Source organism: Platalea leucorodia (assembly GCF_965183815.1).
Source record: "Platalea leucorodia genome assembly, chromosome: 2".
Classification (NCBI taxonomy): Eukaryota; Metazoa; Chordata; class Aves; order Pelecaniformes; family Threskiornithidae; genus Platalea; species Platalea leucorodia.
In genome coordinates, this window is record NC_138824.1 from 64933068 (window position 1) to 64959516 (window position 26449).

General features: G+C 37.9%; 1 protein-coding gene across 3 annotated transcripts in view; it reads left to right on the forward strand.

The window, feature by feature from the left end:
- The window catches only part of ARHGEF7 (Rho guanine nucleotide exchange factor 7), a gene marked incomplete at both ends in the record, with an annotated part of 126250 nt that extends 100026 nt beyond the window's left edge, over nucleotides 1-26224 (forward strand). For 2 of the 3 annotated variants that reach the window (XM_082304894.1, XM_082304893.1), the window contains 6 exons: nucleotides 1915-1993; nucleotides 3370-3509; nucleotides 4189-4413; nucleotides 6459-6552; nucleotides 9503-9592; nucleotides 12884-13098. In XM_082304894.1, the coding sequence (XP_082161020.1) occupies nucleotides 1915-1993; nucleotides 3370-3509; nucleotides 4189-4413; nucleotides 6459-6552; nucleotides 9503-9592; nucleotides 12884-13098 (843 nt within the window). Of the gene's footprint in view, nucleotides 1-1914; nucleotides 1994-3369; nucleotides 3510-4188; nucleotides 4414-6458; nucleotides 6553-9502; nucleotides 9593-12883; nucleotides 13099-21818; nucleotides 21919-22546; nucleotides 22602-25210 lie in introns of those variants that run through there. The other variant, XM_082304892.1, reaches the window with a different exon arrangement.
- Between the last annotated feature and the right edge of the window lie 225 nt (nucleotides 26225-26449).

Genomic DNA, 26449 nt, shown 5'->3' on the forward strand with positions numbered 1-26449 from the left:
AATCTGTCAGGCTTAGTTTTGCTCTCCTTTTGTACATCACATTTCTTCCTCCTCTCTCCCACCTTGTCCCCCAGGTGCACAGCATTGTTCGCTAAATAAGCAATTTTCCATGGATTTGTCTTCAGCTTCTGCACAGTATGGCCATAACCTTTTCTTAGTGTTTGCCTTCCAACCCTCTGTTGAATAATTTCCTCATAACCTCTCACATGGTTTTTCCCAACAGTGAGAACTTCTCAAATATTAATGACTACATATTTACAGCAAGGCAAAATTATTTCATCACTGTTTATGTCTGTCTGGATTGCATAACGTGGGCCGCCTGGACTTTCTTCTGAGGTTCTTGTCTCAGAACTGGGGCAGATATGGGCAGAAGATGATGCAGCTCCCTCAGTTATTCCCAGGGAAATGATGCCACTGGAGTCGGCGTCCTGCACTACACCCTCCCTGTATTTCTGAATATTCCAGTTATCAGCAGGCTTTAGATGTTCTGGTTGATAGTGCAGATATCTGCCACATGAGCTAATTGGGAGAACTTTTAGCAGTGGTAAACTGAAGTTACAAGGGGCACAAACCATCCTTTACAAGATGGCTTCGCAATTTTGTTGAAAGAAAGGGAATATAAATGATTCATGAGTTCAGTTCCATTTTCTGTGTTTTGCTGACTTTAGTACTTTTTCTCTGCATGTAGCAGGTGATCTTTTTTCTCTGTCACCAGTCTTTTGCTTGGTGTATCCCCATATTCCATCTTCACCTCTGTCAGCTGTTCTTGCACCTCTCTCTCATTGTGGCTGAATGCTGTGCTATTCGTGAACCAGCAACCACGGAAAAACGGAAGAGAGAATTTTGGGCCGCATTGTAGTACATGATGCCACCATGTTTTCTTCAGTGGGGAAGCTGTTGCAAAAAAACCTCTTCCTTTCTCTTTGGCATCTTGGGCTTGAGCATGCTCTATGCATACAGAATATCAAGTGATTTTTAGTTTCCAAGCTTCTAAGAAACCTTTGTCCATTCTGCAGTCATTAGGAAAGAAAGAAAAAAAAAAAAAAAAAAAAAGTTGTGGGGGGGGGTTTCCCCTCCATCGGAGCCAAAATTCCACAGTACATAGTATTTGCACTTTTGCCAGCATGTGCTGAATAGTGTTTCTGTGCAGGAGAATACAGGATCTGTCTTAAAGAACTTTAATAATAAAGTTGCCTTTTTGGTAAACCCTTTCATCCTGACAATATTCAGTCTTATTCTTCTGTGTTTCTAAAGGGTCAGAAAGTTATCCTAAACTGACTTTTTTCCAGCTTGACTGGGTTTAAAATGAGAGGTTATCTTCTGCAGAATTAATATGTTCTTCTGAAACTTTACAAAATTTAAAGGTGTTTTTACTGCTTTTGTTTTCTTTCCCAAATATTTCTGTGAGTGAATTTAGTAGTGGGTTTATTAGAGACACGAATCTTCAGTAAATAATTCATGCATTTGTTCAGTGAAATCTTCCCTACTAAATCTACTTGTACCACAAACCTTACTTTGAGAGCTAATCAAGCAGTTTGCAAACAAATGTGCTTAAAGATGAGTCTCCATTGCCTCTCATCATGTAATATGGATGACCCTGAAGGTCTCAGTGACCACTGTTACATTTGTATGGATTTCATAGCCTGCATAGGCATCCAACAGACTTATTGAAGTCACAGGTGTTATTTGCAGAAGTTTGGCATATTAAAAACTTCCATTACAAGGTGTTTGTGTGGTTTTTTAAATGTTTTTAAACCCATCAATGTGTGTGTGTTTGCCAATTTACTGTGTATGTCTCTGTTCAGAGCTTTAAGTTTATATATTCTTTACTTGTTAATGTTTTTGTGTGTTTTGGATTTAACTTCAGTGTTACTGCTTTTTTTTTTTTTTTTTTTTTTTTTTTTTTTTTTTTAGGGAAAACTGCCAATGACAGGAATGACTATCACAAAGCTAGAAGACAGTGAAAACCATAAAAATGCATTTGAAATATCAGGTATTGACTGTAAATATTTTTATTTGCTGCTTACCACAGGATATTCTATTTCAAACATCAAATATTCTGTCTGAACAGAGGGAAAATCTTTTTCATTGTGAGGGTGACCAAGCACTGGCACAGGTTGCCTGGAGAGATCTCCATCCTTGGAGATACTCAAAAGCTGTCTGGCCACGGTCCTGGGCAACAGGCTGTAGGTGGCTGTGCTTGAGCAGAGGGGTGGATGACCTACAAAGGTCCCTTCCAGCCTCAACCATCCCATGATAATACAAATTTTGTAAGGCAGCTACCCAGAGCCTCACTTGAAAGCTGGTTTTTACTGCTTGTCTTAAGCAGTTAACAAACTGTTTTTGCACGGGATTCATCCCCAAATTTCTGTATTGTAATGAATGGAGGCAGTAGCCTTGGAGAAGGTCCTTTATAATGAAGCAGTTCAAAGTATGCTATTCACTGGAAGAAAAGACATTCCAGAGACTCTGGAAGAGCTTCAAGAAAGAGCTTTCTTCTAGAAATGGTCCACCTTTTTCCTGTGAGACCTTTAGCATCTCTGCCAATGACGGTTGCCGTTGTGCTTACTTTGGGTAATTTCTGTCTGTTAAGTCGTTTGTTTCAGCATGTACCTTACTTCCTTGGGGGATTTAAAGGACAGTGGGAGCAGAGTCCACATGGTGGAGCTTCATACCTTCATTCATTTCCTGGATCTCTGCAGGTTGCATTTAAGTAAAGTAATTTTGACCCTCCCAAGTGGCAGGCAGTATCACACATCAGTGCTATGAGGCAGAGGGAAAAAGCTGCTGATGGTGGATATTCTTCTGAGATAATAGCTACGCAGCTGACCTCAGATGAGGAATGCGATGGCTTAAAATGGAGTTAACCAAAGATTAATTTCTGCAGTTAAGATTGCTTTCCCAAGTGACTTGTGCCTGAGCTTTAGTACTAGATTCAGACCAACTTTATGCCCTTTTCTGAGAGAAGGTCAGGGAACGGTATTTTATAACTTTTCCTATATTGTAGCTTATAGACTCAAGAATGACATTTTAGGGTATATGCTGGCTTTCCTGGGGAAGATGGAGAAGCCCAAGGCTCCTAGATGAGCCTGTCTCCTACATCTATTTCTTATCATTAAAGGTTGTGTTTAATTATTAGAGGTGGGGAAAAAAGGTGGAACTCCTGCGCTTGGTACAGGAACAAATACATGGAGGAAATGTCTGTTACAACCTGGAAAAGTGAGATGCTGTTATTCTGAAAATGCAGGTTAAAATTTTTGCTTAGTACTTAGGGAATATAGTGTTTTAGGAAACTAATGTCTTTATAATCATGTCAGATTGACTAAGTTGTTTTTCTGTGGTTTCCTACATCTATTTTCTGTCACCTAGGAAATATGATTGAAAGGATACTAGTATCTTGTAACAACCAACAAGATTTGCATGAATGGGTGGATCACCTGCAGAAGCAAACCAAAGTCACAACTGTTGGGAATCCCACCATTAAACCTCACTCTGTGCCATCTCACACAGTAAGAAATAGCTTCTGGATTGAAGTGAATGAGCAGTGTATGCAAAATTAGGTTACCTGGCAAATATTCCACTGTGTAAAGCTTTTTTTTTTTTTTTTGCCATTAGTAACAAAAATTGAATGTTACGACTGTAGTTTAATGGGTCAAAAGGTCATTCTGTTTTTAATTGGATGAACAAAGAATAAAATGCTTAGATCTCGGTGTAATAGTTTAACGGGGTAAAAGAAAATCCATTATCGTTACTTTTTTCTATTTTGACCAAGTAATACATCATCATTTTTTAAGTATCCTTAGAACAGTAGGTTTTAAATGGTGATGTACTTGACAGGCTGTGGAGAAACAGTTTCCTTAAGTACCTTCTTTTGGGCTCTGCATTTGAGTTGTTGGATATGAATGGATCTAAATTTAGCTCCGTCCTTAGTGGTGAGAGAAGTGGGAGCAGGGCTGCTCGTAGCTGTTCTTTCTTTAGTGCGTTCTCTGTCTGTGGTAGACAAAAAAAATTTCTTTAAGCTCCATTTTTCCAAATAACAATTTAGTGTCAAAATTTTCAAAGGCCAGCTGTAATAAACAGACACACTAGATAGCAAGTGAGATTATTTCACCAGTCCTTGATGATATTATGTCTTTATTATGATAATATGCTTTCTTTCCCTTCCCATCACCTTTGTGTCTCTGACAGCTTCCTTCCCATCCCGTAACACCCTCCAGCAAGCATTCAGACAGCAAGCCAATACCACTGACTCCTGCGTACCACACTCTCCCGCATCCGTCACATCATGGGACTGCACATACCACGATAAACTGGGGACCTCTGGAACCTCCAAAAACCCCCAAGCCTTGGAGTCTGAGCTGCTTACGGCCTGCGCCTCCGTTACGGCCTTCAGCAGCCCTTTGTTATAAAGAGGTGAGATGCAACAGCCGAGAAATATGACTGTGTAGCAAGCTTACAATGGGAAGCTTAACTTCCTTTTTTACACGCCACCATTTTACAGTTTTGTGCATGTTTTTATATAAAAGATGATTTAACAGCCAGTGCTGAATCAATGGTAATGGACTAGTGAATGCTGTTTATTTCAAGCAGCGATTTAGTCTTGCAGCTCAGAAAATATTAAGGTGTGTTAGGAGAGGCTTCCCCCGCCTCCCCCAAGTGCTTCCACTTATTCTCACTCTTTATCCAGTTAATAAAAAAGATTTTTTTATTATTTTTTTGAACTAGCAGTTCCTTTGTTATGTTGATCATCCAGGCTTATTGCAAAGTAAGCTCTTTGCTAGCCACACTGCAAAGTATCTAGGGTAAGGGATCTTATGGTGCTTCAAAGTGCTGTATCAAATCATTCTAACAGCTGTGGTGGTATAATTGACTCTTGGTTCCTCGGTATGTACCACTGTTACTAGGTAACAATAGCATATTTAAAAAAAAGAATGGTAACTGTCAAAACATATGTAATGTTTTTGTACTCAAAAGAATCTGATGGCTAATGTTACTATTAGCAAAAAAAAAAAAAGCTTAGATTTTAAGATGCTGTTGTAGTTTTTAATTAGCATATCGTATGAAACAAGAATCTGTTCCAAGAGAAATAAAATGTGGTGTTTTTTAACCACAGAAAGATGGTGGCGGTAGGTTAATTTGGTCCTGCCAGTACATTTTGTGTGGTTTCGTAAGAAAATGTTAGATTTGTGTTGGAAGTCTGCGTGTATGTAAGAAGGAGAATAGTGGATGCCCTGTGGCTTGCTGATATCTCCTGTTTCAGTATCTTTGTCATGTGTTCTCATGATACTAATTTAGTGTGAAGCAACAGGGCCCAGAAAGAATCATGCAGTTACACGTAAGAACATTTTATTCTGCAAGCATGAAATGTTGACAGAAAAATTTTATTTTGCAGAAATGTAAATTGCAGTTTCTTAGAAACTGTAGCCTAAACACCGTTCCCCAGTGTGGCCTGGCTGTGGTTTGTTTTTTTTTTTTTTTTTTTTTTTCTGTGGTGGCTGTGTGTGTGTGTGACTTTTCTTTTCTTTTGTAAATCCCCTAAACAACGGAAAAAGTGATAGGTGATCTGCAACTGGAAGGTTAGTATTTAGGCTTAGTCGCTACAAGAGGTTCTTCTATTTGGCTGTACTATATGCTCATTTTGTAATTTAAGTTAAATTCCTTTCATGTTTTCATGTGTAGGGTACTAAATTCTCCAATGTGGTAAAATTTCAATCATCTTTACAGTGTTTAGCATACAGTGATGTTCAAAACCTATCTTCATCTTCTTTGGTCTGTCCTGCTCATTCACCTTTTTACTTTCTTGTTCTGTATTTTTATAGAGGATGTCTTGTATCCTTAAGGTAAGGGGTAGACCAGTATATTCCTTTTGTTCCTGTAACCTAGCATTGTTCCTGTAAATTAGCATGACCACGTTTTGAGCAGAAATGCTGTATTTGTTGCTGTAATTTTTTTTTTTTTTTTTTTTTTTTTTTTTTTTTTGCTATAAAGCTTTGTAAGAACAGACCTAAACATTTACAGATTCTGGCTTTGAAGAGTATACTAGCTGCCAAGCTTCCTTGTTAGGACCTTTTTTACCGGCTTCTACGTAGACAAGTGAAATGGTTTGTCCCTTCAAAAGTTAAGGAAAAAAAAAAAACAACTGTGTTAACGTATGCCTGCCTCTTCCCTTCGCTCTAGCTCCCAAACAGCCTGCATGCTTTTGCAGCAACTTTTCTGTATATTTCTGTTAATAGAACAGATATGATATCTGACTTTGTGTATAGTTGGAGGAAGGGTAGAGAGGAAACCAGCCAGTTCAGGCAAATCGGATGTGCCAAAAAGTATTAGTGAACTGAATTTTGGTGCTGTTAAAATATTTTTAGTTAGTAACTCCTATATACATCTTAGAAGTTAAGCTTTTGAAATATTGCAGAGAAGCTCTACTCTTTTTTTTTTTTATTTTTATTTTCCCCACACAGGATCTCAGTAAAAGCCCTAAAACCATGAAAAAGCTGCTTCCTAAACGCAAGCCAGAACGGAAGCCATCAGATGAAGAGTTTGCACTGAGAAAAAGTAAGAGAGACTTGAAAAAATGTCTGCATAATACAAAGGCTGGAATTAACATCAGTTTAAATTCTGTGAGAGTTAGATGTACAGTGTAAGCAAGTCATCTGGTTTCCTCTCTCCTGTCAGGGGGGAGGGGGTAGGTATCTCCAGAGGATGGTTTGTTTTATTCATGTTAGGTGCTTATGTCACGATGGATTAGTTGCTTTCTAGAGTCTTACTATTGACTACAGTGGATGTATGCTTGTAAAGTGCCTATTTCTATCTCTTTGCTAGAGAGGGAAATGAGGTTGACTATAGAGCCATGTAAAGTTCAGTAAGATAAAGCTGTCTTTTAATACTGTAAACAACAATTTGAAGATACTATCCCACTTTTGCAGAATACTTAGTAGCTGTATTCTTAAATTGATCCTGGTAGGAGCTTCTGCTGAGCTGGGTGTTGGAAGGCTGCGTATTGCTGCTGGTTCGAAGACTAGTTGCTTCCATGGTCACTCTTTCTAAGATCCAACAGTCTGCTCTAATCTCCTAGAAATAAGGTCACTTGCTAGTGTCTGTGTCTGGATAAATTGTAGAGCTTTAGACTGCTTGAAGTCTGAAGAACAGCACTGAACCAAGAGAGACTGAGGAATGTATAGAAAAACAGAAGGGTCAAAATCTGGATGTTGGGGTAATTTGGGGTGGAGGGAACACTAATGTTATCAAGCAAACACAATACTCCTTTAGTTGTCAGTGTCACTCTAATTCTTCCTTATAAATTTGTGTGAATGAATAATCCAGTTACTTGTATCAATAAAAGAAAGTATTTAATATGAAGGCCAGATTCTTCTACTGCAACTTTTGCTTCTCTGTGTCTGTCCTTTGTTCATGGGCTTTTTGAGAGAGAGACTGTGCCTTGAGTGTTCAGTGCATGAAGTGTGCTATCGTGAACATTGTCTCTCGCTGGTTTATGTGAGGTTGGAGAGAAAAAGCTCTTCCTCAGTGCACTGTTGGTTTGTCTAAGGTAGAGGCCCTTCTGAGTGGGATGTGAATTTCATATGGCAAAGATTAAGGTAGTGAATAGAACAGTCCTGTGTTCGTGGATGTGCAAGTGGACATGTTAGTTCAGGATGTTTTAACTCTTACAGGAAGGTATCTGTTTAGGAAAAAAGAAAGTACTGCAATACAGTATCATTTCAGATGTTGGAGGATGGACATTCAGTAGCTGTAATGACAGTGGTAAAGCTGTCAACTTGCGGATTTAGAAATTATTAAAGAACACTTAGTGAGAGGAGATGAGTTCTTTTTTGGGAGAGGGAGGGGCTCTATAGCTTGCAAATACATTTTAGTTTTATTCCTGATTAAATTAAATTAACACCTTTCAGTATTTTGTATGTAGGAGGTAACTGTCAATAAAATGGATTTTTGGTGGCTTTAAGTCAGGGAGTGTTACTTACAGAAATACTTAGTGATTCTTGGTATTCATCTCTTTTTTCACCCTTTGTGCCAGAAACTTCTGTTTATATATTAGTGCTCCTTCAACCTTTTCTAGCTTATGGAGCAATAAAAGTTTTCCACTGAGGAACTTCTATCAAACTTAAAGCTTATTGATAAAAAAGTTTGGGGTTTGTTACTTATCTTCTCTGGAATCCCAGGGATTTATGGGCTATGTTTTGAGAACTGCTATGTCAAATTAGCATTGTAACAGTAAGTAAGGTATTTCAACTGAGTGTCCTCACAATACTCGTTCCAGAAGTAAAATATTTTTCCTGCTACTGTAATAATATGGTGCTGCATTCTAACCACAACAAAATCCAATTATTTTTCCTGCCTTGAAAGAGAAATAACCTGTACTTTGGAGTACCTGCGTCTCTTAAGCTGTGGGGAAACTATATCGGGTCAAGAGAATTTCTTCAGCAGTTAGCTTGTCCGCTGATCCTGACAAATGTTTGGACAGTTGGCTTTGCTTTGGTGGTAATAAATCACAAAAACTAACATGATGCATTGGCTGACAGAGAATACTACTACATTTTGATGTTGAAGGCAGTTCAGATTCATGCAGCAGAAAAATCTTTGAGACTGTTTTTTTCCTCAAGATTTGCAGGAGGAAAACAGGAAAAATACTTTCAAAACAGCAAAGCGTCTTGCCCTACATTGAGACTCCTGGTTCCATCTAAACTAATGGTAGAGGTACCTCTAGATTTCAGTTTGACTGGAATTTCACTCTGTTGCAAGTGAACAATTTGACAGCATTTTTACTGAATTCCCCAGGGAGAAGATTGGCTGTGGAGCTCTGCCTTTAGGAAAATTTTGGCATGTTAAGCTTGAATAGTTAGATTTTTTTTTTTTTTTTCAGTAGTGCTGTTTCTGCTTTAAAGTCTGAGAATTTTAATTACTCCACTTTTCACAGATACACTTACATGATAGTGACATCTTTCCAACTGCACACTGGACTGAAACTGTACTGACATATTTATTATGATTTTAATTCTGAGTTTAATTTTCAATAGTGTACTGTTAAAAGGGGTAAATCTGATATATGTACAAAACCCAAAAGTTTTCAAGATTTCAGTGAATTAATATTCTGTTCCTTGATTTCTTTGATTAAATAATGAAATAATATGTATATAATAACTGGGGTATCCAGGGTTTTTTCAGTTTAGTGGCTATTTGGTTTAGAACCAGAGTGATCACACTTCAAAACATGTTCTGTGCAACTTCAGATGCTCAGAAAATTTCTTGAATGTGTGGGTAATTACTCTAACTGTATTTTTCCCCAAGCGTTTCAAAATAGTATTTTGTCTTTTTAAACTGTTACTTTTGCTCACTGAAGTTTGATTTTTAAAATGGGATGATTAAGAGAATTTTAAAGGGTTGATTAGGCTGAACTTTGGTCTCAACTGAAACGTAGTTATTTACAAAGGCTCTTCTGTGTTAAGAAACATAACCATGTTTAAAATTCTGTTTTTCCCATTGATTCTAGGTACAGCTGCTTTAGAAGAAGATGCTCAAATTCTTAAAGTCATTGAAGCATATTGCACAAGTGCCAAAACACGTCAAACACTAAATTCAAGTAAGTTAGAAAATACTGAAATGGCTAACTAAAACACAAATTAGATCGTTTGCGGGAAAAAAAAAAAAAAAATGTTCTCAGGCCTTTGCAAGTAGCAAGCTGGACCTGGAAGAAATAATAACCTGTTTCTGGCTTAATGTCAGTGTTGAGTGTTTAAGTATTGGATGCCAAGGTCCATGGTTAGAGACTATAATTCTTTCAGTGTTTAAAAAAAACAAACAAACAAACAAAAAAAACCAACCAAAACAAAAGTGACTACTTGTCATGGTTTAAAATTGCACAAAACCTTCACCAGCGAATGAGAGGTGCCTGAACTGACTATAACGGTTGGTCACTGTGCTTTTTGATAAATTTCAAGAAGCTGGTAAGTAGTGAGGAGGAATGAAGAACAAGTCATAATTTTGGAGGAGTGTATTTTTGTCTTGTTCTGTTCAAAAAAGACTTCCGCTATGGAAAAGTAACCTAGACCTATAAAAATTTCTTTTCTTTTATTACCACTAGTTGTTTTTAGCATTAATTACCAATTTTAATCACATCTCATAATTTCAGGAGAAATTGTTCTCAGATCTATGTGTTGCTTAAAGCCATTTTTAGTTTCTCAGATCAATACCTAGCTTATTGAAAACCTGTAACGTGCCTCTGGGGTCCTACTTCATTTAATCCAAATCAAGGTTGCCATGTGGAGTTCCTCTGTATTGTAAGTAAAACATTGCGCAAAGCAGGGGAGTCCACCACCAGCATGTGTTCCATTTACACAAGGAAGGAGAAAATGCTGTTGCGTTTGTTCCGATTTGCACAGTTTTTGCACTGTTGAATACCGACTTAATTCGGGGATCCTTGGAACACAGTATAATCATCCTGAAGTACTTGTCTGGTTTTGCTGTTGTCAGGAACTAGAAGAGTGGACATTATACCTTACTCCTTGTTCACTAAAGCTGTTTAAATTTGCAGTGTTAATCACTGTTACTGCTACCCACAGCGCTCTGTGCCTGTTTTGCTTCCAAGCAAAAGCACTTTATGCTGGCAGTTGAGAAGTCTCAAAATGCAGTTGCAGACTTAGTTCATGGATTTTCCTCGTACGTGTTAACTTACCATTGTCACCTTGAAAAAATCCAGCTACTTTGTAATCATATGTACTTTAAAATGGGAATATGGCCCTTGTATTAGATTGTAGAAACTTTTGAAGTGACAGCAAAAACCTTAATTTTATTTTTTGTCTTGATGAACTGTAGGTCTCCAAGGTGATAAAATTGTCAGTTTCCTAAATTAGCTACTACTACCTAATTTTTTAATTAATATTTATCTATTTTATAGCCCTACAGTCATAACAGCAGTGTGTTTAATTGGATAAAAGGAAATTAATGTGTTCAAAATTCTGAAGATATACTGTTGTTCCAAACAAAATTAAATGAGATGATTGCTGTTTAAATGTCTCGACTGATCTGTTGATTATTTCCGAGGATAATGTGACAATAAGTGGTTGGGGAAATATTTGCACTTGCACAGTAGTGTGTGTGTGCAGGTATAAAATGGATGATTTTTTTTTTTTTTTTTGCTTTCTTGCCTATTTTTTTTTCCTTTCTATGTATATTTAAGAAATATACATAGTGCTGTGGGTATCATTGCATACATCAGAAGTCAGCAGCTTTTATTTGCTCTTAATTGCAGCAAGAAGTAATGTTTTTATTGATTAAGTACACAGCTGCTTTGTTTGGAAAGAATAGTGTTGTCATCTAAGACTTTAGGTTTCAGAAGATCCATTTGTAGACTGGAATTGGAAATGGGGAAAAAACCAATCCTGCTGGAATTGCCTCTGTGGGAGCAGCAGTCAGTGTAGAAGAATAGAATGAGAGAGTTGCCTGTCATCCGTGCAGTACGCCCTTTTTTTACGTACTCCTCTCTTACCTCCATGTTAATATTCTGCCTGTCCCTCACAGCACTCTTTTGGCAATTCTACTACTACCTGCACCTTAATCCAAAGCCCAAGGGGTGCTGCTTTTGGCAATGCCTGTTCAGCAGAGCTACGGCACCAGTGCAAACTGGTAGGCAGTGGCATTAGAGATAGCAGAGCAACTTTTTTCAGTTGTTTGGGTGGGGAAGATGTGGGGTTTAATTTGGGGAGACATGCAAATAAAAGAACCGTTTCACTTTCTCCTGCTTCTTAAGTACTGAGTTTATTTTGCATTTCTGCTCCAAATGAAGGCTTAAAATCTTTTGCAATACCATGTGTATGGTGGCTCGTAGCATGGCCACTTACATGGTTTCAGGCCTTAAAAAAACAAACAAACAAACAAACAAACAAGTGTGCTTAGCTGTTTGACCAACTACCCTAGACATGTTAAAGTATTTAATTGGGAAGATAGATTCAGATAGAGGTGTGTAGGAAGAGGTGTGTGAGGAGCTGGAATGGACCAGACTGTGTTGCTGTTAGGCTCTTGGCCCTGTTATTCTGTGAGTTAATTTACTACATGGTTAAACAAGTAACAAGGGGTACAAGCACAGAAAAGCTGTACTTCGACAGTCCCCTTGAGCGGGTGCAAGGTGTTGCTGCTGATTTAGAAAGTCAGCAGCCCTGCTCTGCATGAGAACCTTTGCTTTTTCCCCTGCATTTTCCTCTTTACCGTGGTGACACAAGCACTTCTGTAGCTGTGTTGTGAGCTGATGGGTAAATTACCTGCTTGAAAAAGAATCTTTTGTAGGGTTAGTTTTCATCTGAAACTGTTCCCTGACCTGGCTCACCACGCAGCTGTACAAATGACTGTGTCATTGCAAGGGAGGGAAAGGATGGAGGTACAGATGTGTGGTGGGGAACGGGCTGTTGCTTCTCTCATCAGTGCTGGATCATGCTGGCTTACTGTGTTTATTGCTCTGTCCCCAACCAAATCCCCCCCAGACCAGAACTGACTCCATACTTCAAAAGAACCTAACTCCCTCTTCCAAAAAATCTGCTTTCAAACAAGATTTTGGTTATTCAAAATTCTCAACTGAGGCTGCTTAGAAGCTTAAAAACAACTTCAAAAATTGTATTGTAACAGTTCAAACGGTATTACATGCTGAATGTAATTTATACCTAAACCCCAAACAAATTAAAAAAAAAAAAGAAAAAAAAAAAAAAGAAAAAAAGAAAACAACTTTGGTGCCTTTTTAACAATATTTTCTCTTTTCCTTCTCTTCCCATCACCTTTTTGCTTTTATTTCATGTGTTTGGTTGTGGCTATTCCTTACGTTCTCCTCCTCATCCCACCTCTGCCTATCCACATCCACCATTTCATTTCACCTATACATCCTTAGCATGGCAAGGCACTGACCTGATGCATAATCACGTCTTGGCTGATGATGACCAATCAAGTCTAGACTCCTTGGGTCGTCGCAGTAGTCTTTCTCGTTTGGAGCCTTCAGACCTCTCAGAAGACTCTGACTATGACAGTATATGGACAGCCCATAGTTACAGAATGGGGTCTACATCTCGTAAGAGCTGTTGCTCATATATCTCTCACCAGAACTAATGCACTTCTGAGCTTTTTCTTAACAAATGCTTGTTGTATCACAGCCTGCTTTTCTTAGATGTTTTCTTGCTGTTCCTTGTCTCTTTAATGTGATATTTTAACAACTTCTGAGGGAGCTTCTGAAACTTCAGTTATACCTGGTGGAAGGCTCTATTGCCAATTCAGTACACGTACAAATAAGTCATTCTAAAAAGTGTATATCCTGTTAAGGATGATATTTCTTGAGGTTTTTTTAACTGACAGATGTTAATTTGTAGCTCTGACTGTTTTTGGTTTTGTTTTTCTTTTGACTTGGTCAGTGTAGCAACAGGTCCTTTCTTCTTTTTTTTTATTTTGGAAACAGCACATTTTTGTATTTTGTACTGAAACCATACTGGTTTGTGAGCTGAGTGCCAGCAATATGGAAATACCTTAGCGGTAGTGGTTGGATTTTCTACGTATTACTAACAAAATACAAAGCTGGTAGAGTAAGAAAAATGCAGCTTAAAACTAAACAGTACAAGAGCTGTAAAATCATACAGCTATTCATGTATCTGGCCCACTTGTTTGGAAGAGCATTTGCTAATCCATAAAAATTTCTGTTTTTATACTGCTGTCTTTTCCTCATTGCTTAGACGTTTATATGAAGGACCGCACTGCTCTCCCCCCACCCCAGTCTGGCAGTTGTCATGAAAACCCGGCAGTCCATGCTCATTACATGCAGTGTTTTGATAATCTCATGTTACCTACGGTCATACTGTCACTTTACTGTATGCAGTAGCGTGGCAGAAAGCAGGGTCTAGACGTTTACTTGCCTGTTAAAATACACAGCTGACAACTCTCACTTGACCATTCTTCTTGAAAAGACGAGATGAAAATGGTTCCTCTGATGGAGGCTCGAGTGTTCAGCATCTGAAACTCTAGGTACAACTGCGATCGCATTGGCTTGTTTGAAGTTCTGAATAATAGAATGCTTGGCTTTTGGGTTGTACTGTTTGGAGCATGTCCGTGACAGATTTTATTGTGTCTTGTAACTTCTCTCACGAGCAGGTTTGTTTTCAGCAGCAGCTCTTCACTTACAGTCGTGTTGGCTTTTCAGAGAACTGGGGCACACTGTGCACAGCTGAAGGTCTTGAACCTGCACCTGGGGCACTGCTGGGGTGAAGTGTGTGTGTTCTGTCTTGTGGGTAACGTCACTGGCATCGAAACAAAAATGACGTGTTTCCGAAATCTTCATTAGCATTAGGGAAAAGCATGTGATGAAAGGACAGAAACAGTTCTCATTTTCACCAGGGTCCCCAGATGCAATTCCCTTACCACTTTTCAAGTAAGCATGTTATCCAGTGTTCAGGTATTACTCTATGAACAAGTTCAGAATAATCATGATGCAATTAACTGCCGCCTAGGAACTTGATCACACTGTGTAAAAGATAATCAATACCTTTCTGCAGGTTACATGATCAGAAAGTTAGTAATTGCTAGATGTGCATGATTCCAGAAGGTGTTCAGCGTGAAGAAGCTATTTCAAAGCAGTTCACATCTGCGGATTTGCATTCAGTCTTGTTTGATCACCTGCTTTATCCTCTCTCACTGTTGTTGGCATTCAGAAATGTGACTAACAAAAGCAGCAGTGCTTACCGAGGAGGGCTTTCAGGGGTACATTTTACTACTAGTCATATATTAACGTAATGACCAGGAACTTGTGTATGTTGAACTTTTTTCAAAATGGAGGAGCGTTGCGTAGAGAAACAAGATAAGTATGTGTGCTCCATGCCATTCCACAGAGCATTTGTAACCCCCTTCACTCCCCTCTTCCTTTCAGTCAGTTTTTGTTTTTTTAGCATATATGGAAAGTATGGATTGTTTTTTTTTTTTCCTGTTTCTTAAGCTGTGGTGTTCTAGTTGAATAATGTTCTTTGCATCAGATAAACAAGAATTCCTTTATGTCTGTTTCATGTTATATAGTGTAAATATGCGTTTGAAATACAGTTGTTGCACTTGAACTTTCCTTATCACACAGAATGTTTTGTTATCCAGATCCGAAGATTTTATTGACTTTCTATGCACCAAAGCTTTGACAGTTTACCACCATTAATTATTGTAGCATTTAAGTCATTAACTATTGTCATAATTAGGATCTCTCATATTAACATCACTGCTCATTTAAAATCATTCCGTGTCTTCAGTGTTACAGGCCATAAGCTATTGTGAACTGATCAGGAGTATTAATGCAACATGCTTTTTTAAAAAAAAAAAAAAAAAAAAAAAAAAAGCAAATGTGGAAATGGTGGTATTCAGTCCAAAGGTTCAGTGTTTCTATTTTTGTGGAACTTTAGTCATGGTAATAATAGTACCTTATGTTTATGCAATTCTGTAAATTATATGTGTACAGTTACAAATACACTGGAAGGATGGAGGATCTGAATTAGAAGGTAGGTTCAAGCCATTGTCAGCCCCTCTTCACATGGCTTATGCAGTGTTTCCATAAATTAGTATTTGCCGTAAATTGAAACCAACCAATATTAATTGGGTGTTTTGCATAATCTTGCCAAAACCCAGTAATGTGTATATAGTGACGTAAAACATAGAAAAAATAATATATATTGTGCACTTCATTTGTGAATGGGAGAAGCCATCTTTAGTAGGTGACTGCCTTTTGAAAATACAAAATGGATGTATATCTGAATGTTGCATTGTACTGTACAGTATGCATATTGTTTGTGGTTGCATATATCAATTAAGTGTTTTGTTTTATATAAAAAGGACATCTGTTATGTACAGTTGAAATAAATTTTGCATTTGCTAGACTGTGACTTTAATATTTAATTATTACACAGGGGGAAAGGACAGCATAACTTGTAAGTTAATACTTAATTCCCTCTTTTCCCCATGCCTCCTTTCTGTCCCTCCCTTCTTCCCAGAGGAATCAAATGCTGAAGTGAAAGAGCTTTTTTGACATAAGTGTGTAATCTTTGTTTAATGTAGTTGACAACTACAGGAAATATAATGTAATATGAAGTATGTATCCTTCTGTATCCTCTTTTTTTTTTAAATAACTATTCAGAGATTATGTCATCTACAGAATGTTCTTCTGTTGCCTCCCTCTCCCCTTAATTGATTTTATTTTATTCTTTTTCATTTTTTGAATTGGTGTATTCTCAGTAAAAGCACAGGCTGAATTATTGGAACAATCTAAAACCTACTTCTGCAGGTCCTGTTACCAGCGAGAAATTTTGTGAATACGATACTGGTTTTTATAATCTTACATACTTTCAAGATTTAATATTACAAATTTTTTCTCTTTAAAACAAGAGTTATCTTTAGTGTTTCCAATTAAAAGATGCTCATATTTGAGTGAATTTAAATAAAATGATAACCTAATATACATACTAAAATGTTTACATCAGAATAAACAAAGTAATTGCCTACTTCTATTAAAAGGTCATTACATTTTTTTGCTATGATTTTAGCAACTCTAGTTTTAGCCCTACAGCCTACAGGTTGGAAGTTTTTGTATTAGCTAGTGAAATATATTTCACTATTTTTTAGTTTAGTGGGATAGCTCTTTCCAAATGTTGTCTTAGAAATATCCCATCTCTTCAGATGGTCTATGTGTCTTTGAAACTCTTCGTTCTGTTCTTATATGACTAACACTTACATATGGAGTTGTATGTGTTTCAGTCCACTTTAATTATTTTCATTTTACTTGTCAAAACATTTTGTTGTAAACTGCATAGATTTGTCATCTGAGTCATGTGGGGTTTTTCCTATTTGAGTATCACTATTAGTTAAAAAACAAAACAAAACAAAAAACCACTCATGCCAAAACCTTTTTTGTTACTCCCGAGAATTAGCAAAAAAAGATGTATTTCATACAGTAAACTAAAGTTTGGCCTGATGTTTTGCTTCTGATTTGTTGTTATCTGTAGAAGACATTAAAGGGCTCCCCTTTGACTTTGGCAGGTCTGTAGCATGAAGGATTTTTTTTAAAATGCTTTAATCTCAATGCACGCAAGAGTCTGGAAGCACCATTTTTAGGATTCTTCATATTAGGACTTCATAAAAAATGCATTGAGAAGGTTAATTTGGCAGGTCTGCTCATCCACTTTAACATCTTAAATATAACTAATGCAATGAAATACTGAATGTTTTAAATGACAAGTAATTCTTATTTTCTGTCCAACATTTGCTTCTCCAGGAAATTTGCACGTCCGTACATACCGGTGGCTAATGGTAGATCTAATCAGTTGTGTGCGCACATATTTGTCTTTCAGTGGCAAGCCAGACTTCTGTCTTTGAAACTCAAGCAAATAATTTCAAAGAGCTGCTTAGCTTATGAAGAGAAGCTAGTAAAGCTGGCTGGTAAAAAACAGAATTGTATATTTACAAGTACCTTTTCTCACTTTTGACCTTTATTGTGCCTTGTTCCCTTCTTGCCTCTCCTAATCCCAACAAAGATATGAAAAAGCGAGGAAAACAGCAATACTTAAAAACTGAATCATTGCTAACGGCCTCAAATTATGCCGTGCATTTTTGAAAGTTAACCACCATCACCATGGGTCTAACTTCCATAGCTTGAATTAGGACCCTCGTAGTCACTGGAAGAAGGCAAACTCTTTGTAGAGTATCAGGGTGGAAGTACCTGGGTTAAGCCTTCTCCTCCAAACGGCCAGCTGGAGGAAGGAACCCTGTCCTTGATTGACTGGGGAGAGCTGGCTTTTAACTGAGGCCCTGAGGTTACCTACTTGAAGTAGGTGACGTGAATACCCGCCTCCATTTTACTGTTGGCTTAAATGGTTCCTGGACAGAAAAGGTCTCTGAACATAGGCAGGGACTTAATATCCGGTTAAACTGAAAAACTGTCTGAATTTCATCCCCCTTCCTTCCCTTCTGCCTGGTGTCTTAAGATCTGTGCAGAACTTCTGGCCTCTCTTCCACGTGTCTACTCTAAGATCAGAATGAAGGACCAGACTGGTTACCAGTACAGCTCCCTCTGAAGCCTGGCTTCTGTCAGGAACTGGCATGGTACCATATCAACCATTTTTAAAGATGTCATGCTCCCTTTTGAAGAGAGTGCATAAAAAGCTGGGGTTGTGCGGTTATGCTTGCAGACAGACATCACTGAGAACCTCTGTGCCATTCAGTCTGCATGCTAGTTTCTTCCCCTTTTGGTGTTAAGACCGTACTCCAGGGCTAGGAGTGATGTTCTGCCAGTTTCAGACGGGTGTAAAGTGAACTTCTGTTGAATAGATACCTTTATTTTCTTGACGGAATGTAATTGATGGAAACTTAGTTGAATCTTGATCATAGTAGTCAGTTGTTTTGCCTTAAATGTGCACCAGACTTGTAAACAGTAGGGTCATTCTTCCAAGACCCTGGATTTAGGAGTTCCCCATTGAAAAGCTATGGCAACTTTCTCAGCCTTAACATTTGTTTGCTAATCTTGAAGCAATTGTCTGGGTCTGCCAAGCATCGTTTCTTCTCCCATCCACCTTACTTCCCTCAATACCTCGAAAACAAAATGAAACTGTGTTTTGTAAAGCTTTGGGGTTTTTCCCCCCCATCTTTTAATCTTTTTTTTTTTTTTTTTTTTTTTTTTTTAAACTAGTACTTTTGGTTGTATTGTCTCAAGATAATTTAGGGCCAGAGTCGCTGGAGGTCAATTTAAACATTGTCTTTTGGCCTGTTTTACTTGGAACGAGACTTGAGTAGTGTCTCTTAATAAAACTCAGCATGAAACTTGCACATTTAGGATTGAGAAATGGCAGATACGGCAAAGTGAAGTAACTTTTGATTCTTCTGCACTGCTTTGTGAAAATGTGGAGTACGTCTGAAAGAGGTGCTTACGATTATCGAAGATGCAGCAACTTCCTGGACTGCCCTTTTAGTACAACTCTGCGTGAAACCCCCACTGCGCTGTAACACAACCCTCTCGTCGTGTCCCAAAGCTGTAGCTTGTAAACATTTCTGGAGAGAAATGGTCACATAGAGAATAGACATAGAGAAGCTGGTGGAGGCACAAGGTGCGATTTAAGGTATATTGCCAAGTGCCGGTCATGAGGTGACTCTGCCTGAAGTCCATTCTAGACACATAATTGATGGAAACTGTGTCTGGGGGAAGAAAAAAAAAAAAAAGAAGAAAAGCTTCTGGCATAAATGGTGCAGAAGAGCAGGACAGTGCAGTAGCTTTGTTTTGCCTTTAGAACTTGACACCAAGTCTGATGTTACTGTGCACAGTGCTCATTTGATGACAGGGTCCTTTGCTGCAGGATAGATGTGCTGTGTGTTTGTGCCTTTTGATACTTAGCAAGTGCTTGTGGGGTTTAGGGAAAAAATAATCCACAACAAACAAACAAAAAACCCCACCAAAACTCATAAAAAGCAAACCAAGATAAAGGAGAAAGTGGGGATTTTTTTTGCATAAGTACAAACCGTAAGAGTGGCAAGGGTTCTGAGATGCAAATAAGAAAAATTGCATGACCGAGGGTATTGGAGCAATGAAGGTGAGAGTAAAACTTTGCGGTGTCCTGAATTCCAGGGTAGCTAATGTTTTGTGGCACAGGAGGGTCAGCCTTCACAGCAGCAGTTTTGCATCGTGTAAGTGTGTACGCGTACTGTGTGGTCTCCCTTGTGTGTATAACGTTGGTGAACATTTTGTTTTTAATGAAACTGCATTCTGTGTCTCAGTAGCATTAAGTGTTTACTGTGCGATGCTGTACATACATCAAGATACGCTGGTGTAGACATCTGTTTTACATGCATGTGTGTATATAACTGTACAGCTGGGACATTTTTTTTTCAAGCTGTCTACTCCATGCTATTCCTGCTTTGCAAGGACCCATGTTACTCTGACCAGGCAAAGGCAATTGGATGCAGCTCTACACAGAGATAAATACAATGCGATGCTCCATGTGGTTGAAGGGAGTCATGGGCGAGAAATCCGTGGCAGTTCTTTCCCTTTGGTCAGTGTCTCCCTCGGCGTGAGCTGAGGTGCTCCACATTGGTACGGAGACCCAAAATGTAGCGATCTGGTAGCAGCTGGTGCCAACTAATTCCTAAAATAACATTTAGCTCGGTGTTCTGTTACCTCCTGGGCTAATAACGCAGAGCAGTGACCAATTAACTGAAATAAGCATAAGACAACTTTTTAATGTTAGAGATTGACAGCGCAAACAGGGAAATGTCCTTGAGCTCCATACAGAGTTTGGATGTACTTGTTTTATAGGTTGTTCCTTCCCTGGAAAATAAGTGGGGGTGGCTGGGTATTAACCCTTAAAAGATTTCTTCACTCTCTAAGATGAAGAACATAGAGCTTTCAAGGACAAGATTCTGTTCTCAAATCTGCAGTTACCTTAATTCCATAAAATTTTGACCGTCGCATACTGATGCATTAGATCTTTACTGCCAGCTTAAGGAAACTTTTATTCATTAAAGGACATCTGTCATTGTTTGCTAACATGGTTTACATAGCTTAACGTGTACCGCTAAACCACGGTCCGTACAAGCTCACTGTTCAGAACTCAAGACTGCAGCTGTTAGGGAAGTTAGTATTTTTCGATGAGCTTGATTTCTTTCATTTTTTGTGTGTTTATATTTTTATCATGAACCATAAAAGAAAAGCACTCTTACCACAAAGCAGCTGTTCAGCAAGAGCTAACTAATTTCTCCTGGCAGGCATGCACCCTGTAGTACCTAGTTATCAGTTCAAACTTAAGACATTCCTGGTTAATGAAAGTTCATTACAGTGAATTGGTAGGCAAGTGTTTGTTAAAACTGATATCTTGGTTAAAATATGCAAGAACTTTAATGCCTTATCTGCTGTGTTTGAATTCTGAACAAATGCTTAGACAGCAGTTTATTTACAGACCACCTTTCAAAAAAAAAAATGCTTGTAATTTGTTGCAGCCTAATTAATGTTTCTAGAATACATACTTCATGTATGTATGAATGGAGGCACATCTCTGAGCTGTAGATTTTTCTATTCAGAGCTACTTTTTTAGAATCTATATGTATTATCTTGATGTTATAAGCTGTAATGATTGTGGAAAATGTTTTGAAGATGTTGGAATGCTTTGAGTTTTTATTGTCAAATCATTAAGTGCTTTTAAAAACATTTATTAAATACTAAGTATGTATTTCATTTGGTAGGAATTTATTATAGGACTAAAAGGCTATCTGTAAGTGTACGTGTATGTATACGTGTGCACACACACACAATTGTGTTGTTTATAGTGTTGCAGGGGAAAGGGACTTTAACTTTTTTTTTCTTCTTCCATCGCTGTATCATTTGATACCACTGTTCTGCTCCTTACTGATAGAGTAATTGGTTTAGAGTGGAACTGTTTCTTGGATTTGTATCAGAATCTGTCCTTGAGGCTTAAATTGCTGTTACTTAAACACATCTAGCTTCTTCTGAGTCAGCTATGGTGAATTTATATAGCTTTTACTGATAGTTGAACGTGCACTGTTCGCTAAATGGTGTAGCATCACCATCGATGACACAGGAGCTATGTCAGCAGCAGGATAGGAATGTCAGACAATTCTTTGTTGTTGTAAGGCTGTGGTTTCAAATGTAAAAAAAAAAAAAAAAAGTGTCAGTACCTTGTGTGGAGGGAAGGGGGAAATGGAAAGTGATATACCTTGGTCACGCAGGTGTATCATGCAATGAATGAAATAATAATCTTTAAAATGCCCCAGCAATATTTGTGAGTTGTTCATTTTGTAATTTATTTTTACAACAGGTTCCCGTAAAGAATCAGCTCCTCAAGTCCTGCTTCCAGAGGAAGAAAAAATTATTGTAGAAGAAACTAAAAGTAATGGTCAGACTGTTATAGAAGAGAAGTAAGAGAACATTTAATGAATGATGGATTAAACCAGTAAACTTTGCACTCTTCTTCCTCCTCCCGTCTCCCATTATAGTAGCGTGTATATGGTATATTTGTAGAAGGGAACAGCGCTGTTTGGAGTATGCTGCCAGGCCTTTAAGTGCAGTTGGCCTTCATTTAAATGCTTGTAGTCTAATTCTTTGTATATGCTACACAACTTACTCCTTCCGTGCCAAGAAGTGATGTTTCACTTACAGATAGTTTTTCCAAGTGCTGTAGGATTTCAGTATTAAATTGGTGTCATCTTCCTAGTTAGTGCATGGCATCATTCTATTTTTTTGGTAAGGTATATGTTGGAAATGAAATACGGTTCTGTTACAGAAAACTGTAATACAGAAACCATATAGGTTCATATGTGTTTGAGAGGCGTATCCTGTCACAGAAGCTGGTAACGGGTCCTTGCCTTACTGAACATAAATCAGGATAAGAGACAATTTTTTTAGCACAAGTTGGAAATTGGCTGTTAGCTGTGGGGGTTTTTTTTTGGTTTTAATGCATTTCATTTAACCGTTTTGTCTAATAATAGATTTAGACACGTATGTCTGAAAACCATTGTAACAGATCATCTTCTTTTTTCATTTTAGAAGCCTTGTTGACACAGTATATGCATTAAAGGATGAAGTACAGGAGTTAAGACAGGTTGGTAACTTGCTACATTCATAGCAACATGGTGAATGAAAAGATGGAAGGCTTGTAAAAATAAATACGGCTTGTAAGTTGATTCACTTTGGCAGGAATGAACTTGAATTTTGGACTAGATTCACTTGTAAAACAATCCAATTTGACAAAAAGCACCCTCTTTTGTGGTTGCCATCAGTCCTTGGAGCACCAGCCTTTGAGAGCAGCATTAAGTATCCTCTCTCTGAGGTGACTTACTAAGATATGTTTCATTTATTTTTGGATGTTACAACTTGTGAAATGTTGAAAGCATTAAGCAAATTTAGTTCTGCTGTCACGTCAGCAAAATAAGCTTATAGAGGCCGTGAAATAGTATTTGCTCTAGAATGTATCATTTTAGTAGTATAAATGTCTGGATCTATTTAGGCCTTTTTTGATGGTCTTTCAGTAACCTGAACACCTCTTATGAATCATTTCCAGAGATGAGAGTCCTTTTCAGTATCTATCACGTGGCCTTTTTTTTCATGAGCGCTTCAGGTTAGCTTAGGGTGCTGCTTTGTCACATAGGGGAACTGTGCAAGATCTCACCTGAGTTGCTGGTATGGAAGCTGCAGCTGATGTTTTAAGCTTGTTTTAAGTATCCAAAATGAGATGTTTAAAAATAATCTTGTCAGGACACAGACTGTTTAAACCATATTAATGCTGTTGCACGTAGTCATTGCTTAATGTGTAGGTGAAAAAGCATTGAATTATCCTTACTCTCCAATGCGTGAATTTGCTAACTGACCTTAACAGTTCTGACTCAGGAAGTCAGATGAAATTTCTTGTGTTAATGGAAAATGGATTTGTATTCAAATTACTGTAGGTTTTGGGCTATAAACGTGAATTCAAATTCTTTGCCCATCTGTAAGCGTGCCTAGTACTTCTAAGGATGTTGTGCATGTTCCTTGAAATAGGACAGTTGATGTCTTAAATACTTAAATTCTGTTTTCAACATATAAAGCATGTGTATCCCAGGTTTGATGCAAATGTGACAGTCTTTTTAAAAAAAAACAATTCATGTAATATAAGCAGCAATAATAACTCACTAATGTTTCTGTGGCCTGGCTGATTTTGTACAAAAGATAAACGTGCTGCCTCACTGAGGCCCCGCAGATCTCTGTGTGGCTCTAATCAAAGAGTCACCTTCTCCTGAACTTGAAGCAATGGTGCTCTTTTCTGTGCCTTTCCAAAGAGATGGTCTCTTCACAATCTCACGTCTTCCAAAGCCAAGACCTGTTAAAGCCCGAGTTCATTTTGTTGTATATCTGGAATCTCGGCTTAGAAGCATTTATTGGTCTGCTGCTGTGATGTTGCCAACTGGAGAAGTGGCAGAAATAATCTCTGAGCTGGCAAGGTCCCAAGTGACCACGGGCTTTATGGATAAAGGCTCTCGGGGAGTACGTGGTGCGCTGGTTGGTGTAGACACCAGGCGGCCTGTTGGTGAGAGTTACCACGTGAAGTGGGATCCTCCCGTAGCAGCTTCCATGGTTTATTCATAGCTGTTGCTCCACAGGCACTACACTTGAATAGTACAGTCCTGACTTGGCAGTAGATAAATAAATGAAAAGAAATTAAGTCTGTACCTACAGGAAAAGAATGAAATTTCTGAGTTTCTCGTCAGACTTGAGGAGGGAATGGAGTTAATGAGGTGGCAGCTGTTGATCCCATCCTGTTTCTAGAAATGTCTGTAAATGACAGCTGATGGGAGTCCACTGGGACGCCTGGACTGTAGACCTGTGTTTGTTAAACACCTGTAGACTTGTTGTTGTGGGGCCTTAATATAATGTTGTCTTATCTTCTGGTTGCTTCCCCACTGTTGCCAGTATCACCTTGGCCTGTACAGGATGAAAGAATGTAAGCATTACTGTGGTTGGGTCAGTGACATCCTTATGGTCCTGTTGTTCATGGTATTTCAATATTACCCAGTGCTAAATACTCAGAACTGACTCACTCATTAATATACACGCAGAGTGGTGGTGGTCCTTGAAATTCGGACTCCTGTTAGACTGTTAGTAGTCATCTGTCTGGTTTAAAATTTAGTCACAAAACACTTTCCAGAGAACACAATGGTTTTCAAGATATTCTTTTCAACTATTTACTTTCCTAATGAAGCAAGTTAATGTGCATTAAGTTTTAAGAAGCTTTTCTGAGATTGTGAAACTACTTATAATTGCAGGAGGCTCTTAGCGGGGATATTTATTCTACTTATTGCTCCATTTCCCTTCTCTATTAACAACAAATACATTCTGCTGTTCATTGATCAGGTTTGAGCAGAAGAATTTAAGATTATTGGCCATCTGTTACTAGGGCTTGCATTATAAAGGACCCCCAAGTATAAATAGGAGATGGAGCGGTTTCCATTTGGTGGGGTTTGTTGCATTGTGTGAAGTAACCGTGTGTAACTTGTGAGATTTTAATAGCAGGCTTTGCTTTTGAACAGCTAGTAGCAGTCTTACTAAGAGCCTTCAGACTTTGTAATTGAAGAAAAGATCTGTAAAGACTTTGTAATGTCAGAAAAGATCTGTTAAAAAAAAAAAAAAAAGAAAAACAAATAACCAAACACTAATATTTCTGTCTCTATTAAACAGGATAACAAAAAGATGAAGAAATCATTAGAAGAAGAACAAAGAGCTCGCAAGGACTTGGAGAAGCTTGTTAGAAAAGTTCTAAAGAACATGAATGATCCATCTTGGGATGAAACCAACTTATAACTAATTTTTTTCTTTTTTTTTTTTTTCTCCCCCCCCCTTTTTCTTTCTGTTGAAAGACCAGTTGTAAAACTGAGCTGGGAAGCCTTCTGACATTAGTCAGTGTTGCATCAAGAGCACTACAAAACAGGATTTAACTGGATCTAGTGATTTCTTGGTCTGAACATATAGAAAAGTCAAGCCATTTACTGAAGCAATCTGTACTTTTAAGTGTGGAGACCATGGATCCTGAACTCTACTAAACTTAATTTGTTTGCATCTAAATTACCTCATTTTGCAGAAAGTGCAGCACCTGACTAAAAGTCCATGTTTTTCAGTGGCTTTTTAATTAAATATATATTTTTCTTGTAAATATCTGTAATTTTGAATGCATATGTGATTGATGTATCAGGGCTGATGTTATTTTTTTCTCTTGTTATTATAATGGTCACAAGTGTTAGAAATGACGGCAGTACTGTCTTACCTAAAAAAGGTCAGAGTTCTTTGTGGATAATTACGGATTTGCTCCGAATTACCCACCTATCACACATGCAAATTTAAAAACCTATTTTTCCTATTGACCACTGTATTTAAATCCTTTACTGTTATTTATGTCTGTGCGTACATTTTTAAACAGTTTACAATTCTTGAAGAACAGTATTAAAATACAGAAAACTGTTTATTGACAGTAAAAGCAATTTTTAACAAAACTAATGCCCATGATTTATGTTCACATACACTTGTTTGGCAGACTAATCTGTTGTGCTTTGGCCACCAAAAGACTGATGTACTTGCCTGCTTTTTATGACTGTGATTTTTAAGTGTTTATGTACTACATTTTCTATTGTTGTGCTTAAACATACAGCTGGCTGATAATTTAATAGATCATACAGTTTGTTAAAGCAAAAAAATCAATCTAATCCAGAATTTTGTGAATAAATTGTTGCTATTTATATTTTATGGTCACAACAATTAAATTTTAGCTAACCTTTGTGCGTAAGACACATGGGCTAGGCCAAGCTTCATTCAGAGCTTTGTTTTTATACCACTACGTACGACTCTGTTTGGAATTCCCAGGCCGTGGAAGCGGAGTCATTCCTTTCCCACCCTGTTTTCTCAGTGTGTTACTGGTTTCTGTCC